Source organism: Condylostylus longicornis, unplaced genomic scaffold, assembly GCF_029603195.1.
Source record: "Condylostylus longicornis isolate FDR11 unplaced genomic scaffold, ASM2960319v2 ptg000077l, whole genome shotgun sequence".
Lineage (NCBI taxonomy): Eukaryota > Metazoa > Arthropoda > Insecta > Diptera > Dolichopodidae > Condylostylus > Condylostylus longicornis.
In genome coordinates, this window is record NW_026578045.1 from 1,861,525 (window position 1) to 1,878,809 (window position 17,285).

The 17,285-nt window shown below is 21.5% G+C and overlaps 1 protein-coding gene across 1 annotated transcript in view; it reads right to left on the reverse strand.

Moving 5' to 3' along the window:
* LOC129612868 (protein still life, isoform SIF type 1) overlaps nt 1-13,959 on the reverse strand; it is a 73,586-nt gene extending 59,627 nt beyond the window's left edge. The window contains exon 1 of the mRNA XM_055526673.1: nt 13,685-13,959. Coding sequence (XP_055382648.1) covers nt 13,685-13,747 — 63 coding nt within the window. The 5' untranslated portion in view covers nt 13,748-13,959. The remainder of the gene's footprint in view (nt 1-13,684) is intronic.
* Between the last annotated feature and the right edge of the window lie 3,326 nt (nt 13,960-17,285).

Sequence of the window (17,285 nt, forward strand, 5' to 3'; positions counted from 1 at the left end):
AGCGTTTCCAAATTTCTATAAATGCATAGAAAGCCAACGGTAAATGCCATTATTAACAAAATATAATTATTTATCTTAACTCACGCAAAACCTCTGGAATTCAACCATTATATTAACGCCTCCTAAAAATTTCTTTTGTTATCATCCTTGATGTATGCAATAATTTTAAATATATTGATATAATATTAAAATAGTTTAAATTATTGTAATATATTGTTTTTAAAAGTGCTACAGTCACTTGTTGAAGAGAAAAATGCTACTTTACAAACCATTGGTTTGGACCAACTTTATTATTTCTTTCTCTATGTGCACTCTAATATTCTAATGACATATACGAAAAAGATAACAAGATAAACACAATCTAAATAATAAGAAATAAAAATTTATACCCACCATGTGTTGTGAAGTTTTGAAAATCAAAAAAAGAAGATGCATTTACATAAAATACGAAAAAATTTCATTGAAAAAATGTTCAACCTACACACATTCTTTTTTTTTTGTTTTTTTTTTTTATAAACGCTTGAGTAACACACAAGTATTATAACACTTATGTAGTTAAACGTGCGTTTACAAATAAAATTCATCGAAAATTTCTCTATTATTATAAGATATTTTTTTTTTAAATTTATTATGAAGCATATTATAAGTCTGAAACGAGAAACTTTAAAAATAACACCTTTTTATATCAGAAATATTATAAATTTGTTATGAAGGTGTCATATGATTTACAATAATAAAATAAAAATAAAATGATAATGAAATTTTCACAGTATGAAATTTATAACTAGACTATTTTTTGTTTTGATTTTTTAGTCAACAAGTTCAACTCAATAATATTTTTTTTAAGTTGATGAAATATTTTAACAGGTAGAAATTACAAATATTATTGATTTCCTCTGTTTGTTTTTAAGTGTTACTATTGTTTTACTGTAGTGCAACTGGTAAAATGCATAAATAAATTATATTGTCTATAATAAATTTTTAAATTCGGTTTATCAACATTCTTGACCTTTAACAAAAATAAGTGGGGCTTATTCTGGGCAACGAATCACTAAATGACGTATCATCATTTTTATAATTGAATATCCAAATCATGATCATTCACAGAATAATTTGCAGTATCACCATTACTGACCGTGATAGCAACTGTTCTTAGTCATAGGCTAGTACAGTTTGAATTGTTATTAAATAGAACGCAAACATTGGCTTTTTATTTTAATTGAGCAAAAACTAATAGCTCATAATACGTTCTCTTCCTTCTTCTCTTCTGCAAATATCATTTAAATAATAATATATTTATCGTAAAAATGGCAAAAACCATTATAATAATCCGAGTCCAAATAAAATTTACGATATATATTCATTATAGTATTTTATTGAAGTGAAAAGTCTAAGATTATTTTAATGAAATTGTATCAAGTAATATCGCATAGATAGTTCAATTTTACGATAACTTAATTCAAAATACTAAGATCATGTTACTGAGCCTCAATTTCTACACATTCAAATTCAATTCATTGCAGTTCTACCGTACTCACTGTCGAAATCTAAAAACCCCCAATATTTTTTCTCTAAATTGTTAAAACATTTATTTTAACAATATTAGAAATTTTGTTCTCAAAGAATATTAAGTGCTTCTATATCGTAAATTTTATACTTATTAGCATAATAATGAGTAGATAAATAGTGGATAGACAACAGCAAATATTCCAATAAAATATTGTCAATGATTCCTAAAAAGCATAATATTATATATTTAATATTTTTTTTTTAATTTCTAGCTTATAGTAGTTCAAATTAGGTGTACTAACACGATACTAATTGGATAGACACTTTTGTTTACAAACAATTTTGTGTTTTTTTTTTGTTTTGTTTTATGTAAGAGTGCGGATATACTCGTAACAGAAAATTTTCAAAAATGGATATTTTAAGAAAAGTGAATGAAATTCTGTACATCGAAATTGTATTCTCATTAGTACACAAATGCTAATCAAAACAACAGGTGGTAAGAAAAATCTTTTTAAAAATATGAAAAACTTGAATATTTCTCGCCGTAAATTTAAATATTGTAATACACAATTTATAATTTTTTATTTTTAGAAAAAAATTTTGTAAGCAAGGTTTCATTATTATCACTTAATTGAAGGTGATTTATTACATCACCTACATTTATTTTTAATATTGTGTAATAAAAACGATTTAAATGAATTATTAAATAAACTGTTATAAAGATAAAATGGAAAGTTTTATGATAAGATTATGTTTTTTACTTACGATTCAATTTATCTTTAATTAGTGTTAAACTTAAAATAATTTTTAATGAGGAGTATAACACTTATAGAATAGAGATGCCAACACCTATAGAATAATGAGTAGTATAACACTTATAGAAAGGATAGCCGAAAAGTTATTTATATTCAAAATGTTAGATAAAAAATATTATTGAATGTATTTTATAGCGATTAGATGGGTGGATCACAACCTTAGATTCATACAGTAGATGTCTCATCTTCTTCCAAGCAGATAGAACACAACTCACTTACAATTATGCTGATTCTTTTCAAACAATGTCCAGTGAGAGCTCTTACCAACAACCTGAAGTTTGAACTACTCAACGACAACACCTCCCTCTATAGCTTTCCGAAAGGCTCCATGAATAGATTGTTTTGGTTCCATTTAGGGGTATAAACTCATTTAAAACATATGCCCCTATATAGGCTCTAAATAGTTTGGAAATTAAAAAATTATTAAGTGACATTGTTCTTGTAGATGGCCCTATATATTTTTTTCATTAATTCAAATTTTTAATATTTAGATTCGAATTAGTTAACGTGTAATGTGCCTTAAAACGCATACACTTTACGAAAATTCTCGAAGAATCAATGTAGGTAATTGCAATTAGTCATAATTTAATAATTATTATATAAAAAGATCGAAAATATGCGCAGTATTTAAAATTTTAAATTAATTTTTTCCTCGAAAATTCAATACAATAATAGAATAATTAAGGGAATAAGTGTTATATTAAGACTTTTCACACGCAGTAACACTCGTATTTTGTAAAAACAATTAAAAACAATATAGAAAAATTAATTAAAAATACAAAAATCTTTTCTCTTATAATTTAAATAAAATTTTTTATGAATAAAAGTTTTATTAAGTTTATAAAATAAAATATTAAATATACAATATAAAAGTTAATATGAAAATATAAAAAGAAAAACAAAAAAATTCATTTATTCAATTTGAAAATTAAGAGAAAACTTTACAAAATAATTGAATTTCAAAATTTTCAAAAATATATAAAATGGGTTTTTCTATTCAACTTAAACTTAATTAAATTTTACCTTTTGTTTATTTATTTAGAACATCATCAATATTACAATGTTACAATATAACACATGTCTACTTATAAAGTATTATACATACGAGTATTGTATGTAAATTCAGTAAATATAATAGTTATTGAATTTTCACAAATACGAGTATTACAAAGGCTATATTTTTACAATATACATAACATATAATATGAGAGATGTTTTGTTATATTAGAGTACGTACGCACTTTATTAAAAATTTTATACATATACAATACAATAACATACAATAACAAAGAATCATACAATATATCTATCATACAATAACAAAGTATATCTTAACTAGATCAAGTATTATTGTCATAAAATACAATTGAAAATGTATTTCAATATTTTTATTGTTATCGTATTTTGTCGAAAATCTTTATTTTATAAAATTTTCAAATAACTCTTAAAGTTTTAAATTATTTAAAAATTTTCACAAATTTATTTAATTATTTTTGTGTTACAAGATGCTCATTTTTATTATCAACAACACTACCAGTGTTTCTATCCTTCTATATTAATAATAATAAGGATAATAACAGTAGCAGTGCTTTATTTTTGTCAGTATAACAGAAATATTTCCATATTATAAACATCTCTATTAAAATGTGATATTCTAATAAAATATTCTATTAAAATGTGAGTTGAAAATTTTCCTCGTTCTACAATGTAGATTAGATACACTAAAGAATATAACTCGGTTGAATTTCGTAACATCGCAAATTGCAGTGTTACAGTAATCGATATCCCATATATAGCAAAAGTTTCATGATAAACTTGTTCATCAAATACATATTGAAAATATAATTGTGTTGGAAAATTGAACTCATATTACTGTCACTCGCAGTCGGTCAGCTATCCATTTAAACAAAATAGCGAGAAAATTCATTTAAACAAGTATTTTTGGGAGTAAAACATAATTATGGGTCGTGGGTAATTAGATTAAACGATTACTCACAATCGAGGGTAAAAATGGGTAATTTTTTACCCTCATACTTTAGAGTAATTTTAATTTTAAAATTTAATTTTAATTGACACTACTATGCTTACAATATATTATATTATTGTATAAAACACTAACAATATTAAATTGTTAAAAATTATAGACAGGTGGCGCTTTTAAACTCTAATGTATATCTTAATTGCATATGAGCCGAATTTAAAAAATAAGAATAATATTGTAACGTAAGAAAGTTAAAAAAATTTTGAAGTTGAAAAATTTTTGAGGCTCATTTAGTCTAATTAATAAATTAATCAACATTAATTTTATAACCAATATTTTAATTTACCTATCGCTTGTAAGTGTAAGAGTATATTAAGCATGTACCTAAAGCAATAGCAATGACGAAAACAAATTTTTGACAGATTTTATGATAAAAATTGAGCTGGTAATAAAAAATATAAGGAGACCAAAACAAATTCTTATGAGTTTTAGTAATAAGATAAGCACACTATGAAAAATATTTGGAGTAGAATTAGAAAAAAATAATAAAAATCAAAAATCAAAAGACAAAAAAGGAAGATTTCAATATTTTTTCTTAACATAACAAAACAACATTAGAAGAAGAAAAAATGAAAATAGAAAAGCAACAAAAAATGGAACATACAAAAAAAAAACAAAAAATTAAAAAGCCAAACATCAAAGAATTTTTTTTTGTGTTTAAAGTTTTTAATTTTTCTTTTATTTTTGGTTTTTTTTTTATGATGTTTTCATTTTTCTAACTTTGATTTTTATGCTTTATGTATTTTGATATTTCAGCCACCCTAGTGACCTACATACATAAGTATATCACATACATTATATGCTCACTCTTTTATGCATACATGAGATATACACAAAAAAAAAACATTTTATGCAACTTTTACATTGCAGGGTACATACAAAAAATTTTGTTTTTTTTTTTTTGTAAATGTTATACTCAAAGAAAAGATGAATCTATATACACATTCATACATATATAGTATACATAATATTATTTTAGTTTTTGAACGTCAATAATATATTTTACAAAAATACATGTGTGTTTGTGCATGTATACCTTATAGATCATGTTGTTCTCCTCTTTTATTTTTCATTTTTTCTCTTTGCTACCTAATACAATAAATTTTTGTTTTTGTTATATTTATTTTTTTTCATCATCATGAGCAATTACTGAGTTGTTGTTACAATTTTTTGTATATCTATAATTTTGAAAATTTTCTGTATGAATATATTTGTATGAATAATACACCTGTTAGTTACCTGTAAATATATTGTATACAATTTAAATTTATATTATCTATACATACCTATACTAAAAATTATACTCATAGAATAATATAATAATAAATTAGTATAGTAATATAAAATTATTAATGTTCATATACCAGCTATATATGCTATACATTATAAACATCGGTAGTTATGCTGTTAAAAAAAAAGGCTAAGAAATACAGCTGTCAGTTGTAGGAGTACATTGTACATATATGTTTTAATGGTTCTATATTAAGCCTACTACATAACTGCAAAAATTGAAAGTGCATAACTGCAAAATTTAAGTAATAATTCATTTCTCTCATACAATTATTGATTTTAATTGCAATTTATATATCTAAACACTATTATAATATTACTAATACTTTGAAAGATGTAAGTATTATTAGTGAGTCTGCTACTCAAAGAATTGATTGTCATTGGGAAACAAGAATGAGGGGCAAAGTCTTGTGGGCAGGGGCTTAAATGTTTAGGGTGGCTATGGTCTTGTAGATACGAGAAGAGAATCCAAGAAGAGAGTCCAAGAATCTTGGACTCATTACAACGGTTGTCTGCCGAGGATGTCGGGATATTATGAAGGTGAAGGACGTGGAGCATATGCTTTGTGCCTGAGTGTCCCTGACATGGAAAAGGCAGTACATTATGGGAGCTCTCTTTAACGATGGCTTAGGGAACCTGTCGGGGGAGTTTTTGGTGCGACTTTTGAGGATTATTTTATTGAGTCAAGTTACAGGGTAAATTCAACCGTAAATATTTCATTTATTCATCCGGAATCAATTTATTTCATTAAAAAATTTGTGTAAAAAAACATTGATACAAAATGGGACTTTTTTCAGAAGGTTGCATAGTAAAATTTACAGCATAGTCGCAATTAGACCAGTTGAATTGTTTGAAGTCAATCCATAATAATTTTTTTTAATATTTTTTTCTGTCTACTGAAAATTTTTTAAAATTTAATTATATTTAGTTTTTTTTAATAAAAATTTAGTCATAGTGCTCAGTGATTTTTATGATATCCTTTTTATTTATGATACACACTATATTAAGAGTGTGCATTTATATAATGTATGTATGGATATCCTCTAATGATGGTTGTTTACATATCAAATATAATAAAAATAATATTTTCAAACATAAATTTATGTCAAAATTTCTGACATTAACAAATTCATTATAATTTATAATATAAAATTTGAATGATATTTTTATAAATGCATACTAACTCATGGAAAATGTATGATACCTATAATATTATAACTATTACATAGTATGTGTGAATGTTTATACGTGTTATTGTATATTATTATTATTTACATTGAATTATATTTTATTATAATTCTGTTCACAAAAAATTTTACAAAATCAATAATATTTATGTTGACGATGTATCAACACTATCAGAAGAAATCTGCAAAATTTTTGTTATACTTTTATTAATTATTATACATATTGTGTGTTTGTGTGAATAATAAAATTTTTGGGATATATACTTACATCCTATAATTTATAATTGAATTCATTATATATAATATATAATATTTATATGTAACATTATAGTATGAAATCAATATTTTAATATTATAAACATATTAAAAATTTTTAGAGGTTATGTTAGAAAACATAACCTCAACTGTCAATATTTAAGTAATTTAAGCTTTGAACAATTTTCGTTTTTTTTTGTTTTTTGGTAAAAAGTAAATTAAAATGTTAAATTCATCACCGTAAAATTTAAGAATGTAGAGATTATTGATTAAAAAAAAAAAAAATACTAAAATTTAGTAAATAAAAATATTATAGGGTTGCCATCTTCTGTGCGTCGATAAATACACAAAACTGTTCTATCAATTATGGTTTTTAAAATGAACACTTAAATACACAGGTTTTTTGAAAATGTTCTTGCAGTGCAGGAAGATAGAGAAACACTATATGCCAATATAATTTCGGTGCAAGAACAAAACCTGTAAAAAGGATTCCATACCTGCCAATAAGATTTTTCAAAAAAGCAAAATTAATAACTGTTATACAAATACCTTTTTAATTGCATGGTAATAAAATTTATATGTACTTTATGTTCAAACAATTTGGAGGATATTATTACTCAATTAACTAGGCCAAATGATTAATAAAATTTTAGATATAATAGATTCAAATTAAGGTTTACTCGTTTTAAATATAAATTGTTCAAAAACACAAGTACTCGTATAGCAAAAATTGTAGTTTTTTTTCCCCATTTAATGTGAAATTGTTCCACCTAGTTGCTAGTAGTATTTATTTCAGAAGGTAAGTATAATTATATATAAATTAATGGCTAATTTCCAAATGTATCAGTCTATAGTTATCATACATCTTACCCAACTTATATTTAGACCAGAGCTATAGTAGAGGAACGAATAGACAATAGAGCAATAATTGACAAAGAAAAATTAACTGATGAGTGGTAAAATAAATTATGTGATTGAAATTATTTTTAAATATGTATTTAAGTCATAACTATGACAACTCAAGTTTTTGCTATTCAATCCGATAAATAAGGCTAACCCTTCAAAATTATTTGCTTAAATATAGATTCAGTTTATAATTAAAAATTCATTCAAATATTGTAGTATGGCAATTCTTTAATTAAAATAAAAAACACCATATATAAATTAAAAAGCAAAATGGCAAATAACAAAACTATAAAAAACAAGGAAAAAAAAACGAAATAAAAATCAGTAAAAATTTTATAAATGTTGAGGTTGGCGTAATTAAAAGATGTGGTTAAAATACTATAATAAATAACATTTTAACACTAAATTCGCTTACTACAATTTATATACACACATTATAGTACATCTACATGATTGTATATACATAATATACAATTAACATACCATATAGAGCAATAAATTCATTATACATTGACTTTTACATTATGTATATATACATGTGTGGGTATATGTACTTGTATATATTCACATTATATATTATTATCATTGTATAACATTCTCTTAATTTTCTCCTGTCAATAGATTTTGTTTTATTTTTGTTCTTAGTTCCACCATTTTCTTACTTTATTATTTTCTATATTTTTATGAACAAACAAACTAAATACATGTAACAGATTTAAAAGTTGTTATGGAACTGCTTTACGGTTTACGGCATTTAGACAAGTTGAAATGAATAATTTTGGAAAGATTACAATTTGCAAATACTGTACAATTATAGTCCAGCGATTTGTGACATAGAAGACTATCTTGGGATTTGATAGCCAAAGGACCTTCTATACTATATTTCACATTTCAAAATTTATTTTTAATCTGCCACAGTTATCATATTGGATGTAGGCTTATTCTATATCGTCATGCTGAAATAGTTGTTTAATTTCTGCTATAGAACGTTGCAGTACTTAAGATTAATCGAAAGACTTTTGTGTCTTAAAATGTTAAGAATATAAAAAAATTGAAAATATTTGAAATTAACATTCAACATAAACTTTAATTGAACTCATTTAAGAATTCTTAATTTAATGTCCATCTCAGGTGCAAAATATAAAGCTTATTTTGTTAAGTTTCCCCTAATTTTTACAAAGAATTTAAAATTGTCAATACCGAAATTTTATTTAATCCTATTTTTAGAATGCTATCTCGGTGGGACGTGACGTAATACAGTATCAATAGCACTATATCATGTAAGCTTGAGAAAAATTTGATTGTAGCAGTGTATGCAAATTCTACAAATATTTTTACGAAAACAATTGCATTTACACACTGATCAAATTTCATAAGAACTATCGTTTTAAGAAATTCTCTTTGGTTGACAAAACTCGATCTGAAATTATACAAAATTTTAAATGGTAGTACTCCCTAGAGTTTGTATGCTCAACTGCTACCTATTTACATTCTCCTGCTACTAATTTTGCTATTTTATTTTTAATATTACATATATTCTTTGTTTATTCTTTTATTTTTCTTTTTGTTGTTATTGGTATTTGTAATTTGTTGCATTATTGACACATGTTAATCCTAGGTAATTTATCTATGAAACGTGAGTATGTTGAAAAGATTTTATATGCTTTGAATTTTAATTTATTATATAATATTAAATGGTTGTGTGTGTGCATTATAATGTTATACGTTATAATTGCAAGCAATATATTATTATTATTCTGTAAGTATATTATGTATGTATATATTATGTATAGGTAAAAATTATCTTTATTGTAATCGTATACAATTTTTGCCTTTTAATCGCTTACTATTAAAAATACATACAATATATATAAATATATAAGTTTAACATAATGTTATATTGTAGTTATTTATGTAAGTATATATATTTAAATGTGGTTAACATAGCATTTATAATAATCAATGGTGTTGAAAAGAATACAATAAATTCAAATCAATGATAAAAAAATAAAATAATAGTATAAAAATGAAATGAGGTTTTCAGAACGATAACATAAATTAGTAAATTTTGTCTTTTTAACATTTTTTTTTTTTGTTTTCAGTTTAAATTTGCAAAATTTTTAATTATACGACACTATACATGATACTATAAGGATGGAATATTGTTTTGCGTTCCATTTGAGGGTATATGTAACACTCTTTAAATTCTTTCGGAGAATTTGTGATGAATACGTAAATGGAACTCTATTTTGTGTATTACAAGCCTATTTTTAAAATGCAAAGAGCAAAAAATTACTTATAAGTTCCAAAATTTCAGATTTTCATTATAATAATTATTATTATGGATATACAACCATTATATACAATTAATTAATTCAAGTTTTCTTTTATATATGCCACTATAGTTGAAAATGTTATATGGCCAAATTGTTATACTTGTAGAGTATCATTTTGCTCTTAACCGAACTCTATACTTAAGCAGTAATACACAATTACCTGTGTTCTATTAGAGATTATACAATATTCTCATTTGCTCCGCTCCGTTAAAATTAAGAGCACTTTATAAATAAAACGCTGTTTTTACACGAATATTCCTTTCATGCTGAAGTTATACTAAAATACAATTGAAGATTTAATGCTTACCGTCAGTGATTAAATATAAGCCATTCTCTCAACTACTACTCTAGTAATTAAAAGTGTTATACGTCTAAATAATTCATCAGTTAAAATGTTTATTGAGTATTATAAAATACTTAAATGGAACGCAAAAACATTATGTAAAATTTATAAACCCATTTACGAATATAAAATTGGGATACATATATATTATGTAGACTTATCATATTAAAAGAATTACGTAAATTTTTGTATTTATATAATTATCATTAGTTTACTATATGAAAATCGTATACGTTGTAATACCATAAAAATGATATTAAAAGAAGTACTATACAAATTTTAGATATATATAGAATTATAGATATATATACATACATACATAATATATGCATATATTACAGTAAGTAAGTAGTAAATAAATAAATAACACATTTTTTATTTGCTTCTATCACATGAGACTAATAAGATTTAAGGTTATTATACCATCGTATAAGCATTAATTAGATATTATAAAAAAGAAAAATTTTACTATTTTTTTGAAGAGAATAAAATTTAAAAATTCATTTTAAGTATATCACTATTACTCAATATTATAACTATTATACATTTTATATTTTATATAAAGTAATAAATTTTAATATTTATTTTTTTATTACATAGATAGAAAATAGAAGAAAAAATAAAAATTGAAATTAATTAAAATTCATCGTTCATATAAGAGAATTATTATTGTTAAGAAATTGTTATACAAAATAAAAAAATTTAAGTAATGATGTAATGCATAATAATATGTAAAATAATATGTAAATAAAGATGTAATACATAATAATATTTATATACAAATAAAATATTCTCTTTAAATTATAAGTAAATAAAAAGTAAATAAGGTTTCTGTTATAATCCTATATAGAAACGAATAGGAAAATTTCGTGATATTATACGAATTTAGTTGTAAGATATTATTTAATTATTATTATAATGCTATTATAGGTTATCCTGAAAGTATGCTAGTTCTTGTTTTTTGTTCAATATCCTAGGCTTATAATAATTCAAAAAATTCAATTAAAAACAACAAGAAAAGCAATTTTAAAAACGACAACACTAATCCAAAATTTTGCAAAAGAAAAAAAAAAATTTTCCAAATCATTTAAATTGCTCTCTTTTGTTTCCTCTCCATTAAATTGCACTAATTAACAAAAAAACCTCAGTTCAGCAAATAATATACAGATGTCGTTAAGATATTTTAGAAATATTTTAAAAAATATGATTTACTTAGTACATATTGTATTAATTGTAATATACAATATGGTATTTAATTAAATTAAAATAAAATTATCATTATTATTAAAATTAAATATTTATATTAAAATTATTAGTACAATAAAATAATTAATATTATAAATGACGAAATTCATTGCCATTTTAAAAAATCATTTACGATATTAAGGTTATATATTGATTGTTGAACTATAATATTAAGATTTTAATTATCTAAATTTTTCTTTTATTGTTATATTATTATTATTTGTTCTAGAATTGTCAGAATTTAAATTTTATAATGAAGACTATAATATTAAGGATTCAGCTAAATTATTCTTTCATAGCACAAAAATATTTGCTTATTGAGCTTATTTATTATCACATAACAATACTTGTACTCTTTTAATTGTTCACAATTAAATAAAATATTAAATATAGAATATTTCTAATATTTAATAATTTACATAATATTATTTTAATATTAAAATTTTTAAAAAAATTTTAAATTATTTTATGGGTATATACCCATTCTATCATCATTCATATATATTCCCACATAATATTATATACCTATTTTATAATTATATGATATGAAATATGTAAAAACATAGAAAAACATTAAATATATAAGAAGAAAAAATAAGAATAAAATTAAAATAAATACGAAAAAATAATTCATCTGAAATGAAAAAAAAAAAAAAAAATCCTTGACACACCCATATATATGATAATTAATATGTACACCATAAAAATGAAAACATAATTTCGTTAAAAAATTTAATCTTTCATTTTATATACAAGAAAATCAAAAACAATATTGAGAACAATAAAAATTAATTTTGTAATAAAAAAAAAAAAAAACAAATAAAATTTATAGACTATGGTTATAACACAAACGAAATATAAAATAAATAAATAAATTATTATATAGTTAGGAATGTAAATTTTTTAAGTCTATTTTATAATAGCTAAAACTATTGAATTTAATTTGAAAAAAAAAAAATTTATATTTAATATTTAAAGTAAGCAAATAATAATCTAAATAGAAATAAGTTTATTTATTTATAATTTTTTTTATAAAAATATTGCCTATTTATAGGCGATTTATTTGTTCATCTTTCCTTTTCGTAGCAATTACATTACGTATATCTCGATTAATTGCGGAATATGCTTTTATTTAACTTAAAAATTTCTTCATAAATTTCTTAATTTTTCACAAAATAAAAAAATCACATTAAATTGTAATTAAAAAAATTTTTAGTTGTTTCTAAAAACACTCATATTTTGTTTTAGTCCTGTTAAATTTTAATATTTTTGGTTTTTATTCGAATAAAATGTATCAGATTCAAGGAGACAATTTTTTTTACTTCTTATTAAAATTTAAGTAGAAAATCCATTAATTTTTGTTTTTCTGGTTTTACACAATATTGTTAAGGCACAAGTATTATTACTAGGCACAAATACCTCCAAAAGGGAGATAATTAAGTTTTGTGTCTAATAATAATATATCTAGTATATATTATGTGTCTAGTATAATATTATATCTCTTATATCTTATACTTAAAATTTACTGAAACAAAATCTGGTTTAATTGGAATTCCAATAATTTTACTAATACAACAATAATAATTACAATAATTTTACCATTTACATGAATATTTTTTACCCAGTATTAATTAGAAAATTAATACCAAAAGTATTTTAATTTATGGTATATAAGTGATTAGTAATACAATAACCATTTTCCATTACTTCCAAGAATTAATAGTTATGTATAATAGATGTTATTTTAAAATACTAACCTCCATATGACCCCAACCATCTGCATTCATTTTTGCAGCTTCAACACTACCTTTTGCACCCATCTTGGATTTTTTTTTTGTTTTTTGTGTGGTTTGGTTTTTCTTTGCTACTTTTTTACTCGTTTAATATTTTTAAGAATATTCAAATATTTTTGAAATTTTTTTTTTTTTTGCTATTAATAAATGATTAATTTTTTATTTTTTTTTTTTGAAATATTATTTTTGATTTGATTGAAGAAATTTCTTTTTTTTTTTCACCTTTATAATTTTCTTTTTTTTTTTTAAATTGTGGGATTTTTGATTATAATTTTGATAAGGTAAGAATATAAGTGTTTTTTTTTAAATGATATTTTCTTTTTTAAATTTTATTTTTTTAATTTAATTTTTGAAATTTTTTCAAATTTTTTCCCACTATTTCACTTTTGATTTAAAAACTTAATTTTTAATTTTAATTTATTTTTCATTGAATTTTTTTTTTTATGTAATTTTAATAATAAGAGATAATAAATTTTTAGAAAAAAGAATTTTTTTTTTTTTGTAATATGAAATGCTTTTACTTTTAAATTGAGAATTTCACTTGTTTGTGAAATTTTGACGAGAAAATTTTATTTATTATTTTTGATTAAATTTGAAATTTTCTTCTTCTATTTTTTCTATTCCTTTTTTTTTTTCTATATCACTCACTCACTTTTCTTAAATTAGGTATTCACATATACGCTTTTTCTATATGCATGTATTTTTTATGTATATCTACGGATTTTCACTTTTTCCCTTTAAAACTTTTATAAATTTTCAATTAAATTTTCCTTGCTTTTTTTTAATTATTATTATTATTTTTTATATTGTGGTTTAATTCTGAAACAAAAACAAAAAATCATAATATAATTTGAAGACAACAAAAAAAAAAATTAATTTTTCTTTTAATTTTTATTGTTATTATTTTAATTAATTTTTATACAATAGAATTAATTTTTATAAATTTTAATTTTATTAGAATTAATTTTCTTCATTAGCAAACTATTAAATACTATAGTAATTATAGATAGGTAGGTTTATTTAAATGAAATAACTTTAAAAGTTATGAAAAACGGAGAAAACTATAAAAAAAATTTTTTTTTTCTTAATTATTTTATGATTTCATTTTACGTAAATCCCCGTATATTCTAATTTAAAATACCAAAAATGTTATTATTGTTGTTGTTATTTCTATATAGCTATACTCCAATATTATTTTACATTTATTTTTATTGTTGTTTTTAGTTTTAACAGTGTTATTGTATTTTAATAAGTTTGTAAAAATCTTCTCTTTCTCTTTCTATTATTAATTTTTATTATTATTATTTTTTTTTTCATGTTTATTTTATGTTTTGCTTGTTTTCTTACTTTTACAGTTATTATTATCCTCCAACTTTTTCGTTTTATTTTTTTTTTTATTTTATTTCATTGATATACGTACATACGTCACTATCGTTTTGTGTATTGTAATATTTTACTTTCGTTTTATGATTGTTATTATTATATTTTTTGTTTTTTTATTACACTTTCTTTGTTTTTGTAGAAAAATGAGAAAAATATGAACGAAAAAGAAAACTAAATTTTATCTACGATAATGTCAAAAAAAATTTTGCGGCTGTTTACGATTTTTAAATACAATACAGAAAAAAAAAGAATTTATAAAAGAGTTTCTCTCAAGAGGGAAAAGAAAGAGAAAATGTAAGAGAAAAGTGTCATTAAAATGAACAAGAACAGAATTTGATAGAGGCAAAAGAAAAAAAGAGCAATTTTTAAAGTAAAGGAAAAATGCCGGAAAAATTAGGAGAGTAAAAATAACAATGGAATTTAATATGAATATAATATGAAAATAAAAGAGAGAGTAGTATAAATTTTGTATTTAAAAATAAAGAGAATATTTTAAGTTGAAGGAAAAAAGAGAATTTTGTTCGGAAAGATTATCGTAATTTCATTATTATTATTATTTTGTTTTGTGTATTATGATGCATATTATGAAACATAGGAGAATTTTATAATTTTTAGATGTAGATAAAAATGAGTATACAAAATTAAAGAGAAACCGGGAAAATTTCTGTATAAATATTATATTAGCATTTATATTATTTACTGGAAACTCTAAAAATAATATTGGAATGAATTGGATTTTTTTTTTTTCTATAAAATTTTTCAGAAAAAATACAAACTGTTTACACGTTGCTCTTAATATAATACTTTTACTCTTGGTATACTTAATATTTTTACATTATTATCTATGTACACATAAAGTAAAGAAAAAATAATAATAAAAATAATAGGATAATTCATTTAATCTATGCAATTTTCTTTTATAAAAATAATTTTAAAAATATTAAAATAAATTTATTTATTTTTTTTTGTGAAATAGGTACACGTATACTTTTGTATATAAATAAATTTAATATATAAAAAACACTTTAAGCTTTAAAATTTTCTAAATTATTTTTGTATATTGTATACATTATAATGGTATACATATACATATTATAGAGATGTTAAATATAGATACTTTCTTGAAGTTTTAAACATGAAAAAAATTCTGCAAATGGAAAGTCATTGAATATTTTTTTAAAGTATTGTTACATATTCTTATATTGTGTTATATTATATACAGCCTATCTATGTGATTGTATATTATAATATAAAGAATAAAAATGTAATGTAACTTTAGAAAAATATTATGTTATTGGAATTGATGTATAAGTATTATTATAATGTAGGTATAAATAAATTGCATATTATTTTTTTAAAAAGTTAACAATTATAAAACAAAAAAAAAAAATAAATGTAATAATATAACAAAAATGTAATAAAATTCTGTTAGAAAATTTCTGTTAGAAAATCAAGGAAAATATTGCAATAATAATTAATATAAAATGTAATAATAATATAAAACAGTTAATGAATTTTAATATTTAATTTTTGAAATAAAATTTTGTATAACACTTTTATTATTTTTTTTTGTTATAATTATACAGAATGGAATAAGAAAATTATAAAATTCATTTTTTCAATATTATTTCATATTTTGCATTAAATTTCAATAAAATATTACGAATTTATAATTTGTGCATAGAAATGTATAACATAATAATGCATATATAATAATATATTGTGTAAAGGTATACATATATAAATTAAGGTGTAAGTATATATAAAAATGTGCTCCTGTTATAAGTATAATAATAATTTTTCTCTTATATTTCTGTTTTCTTATTCTTATTATTGCCTTTTTTTGCTCTTCGTATATATTTATTTTATTTTTTTTTTTTGTTTTTTGTTTGCCCATTAATTTCTATGTACTGGTGTTATGCGTCAAACACACCCACTTCTAAGATATTTTTTTTTGAGAAGAAAATGAGTAGAAAAAAAAAATTTTTTTTTTAATATTTTTTTTTTTTTTTTGTAAAGGTTTTGGTACTTTTATCTTTGAAATCTTTAATATTTTCAAATAATAATATTAAATTTTTTTATTGCATGTTAATTGGTTTTTTAAAAATTTTTTGTTAATTTTATTATTATAAATCATTAGTAATATTATTTTTAAATGATTTTTCATCATATTTTTCAAAAT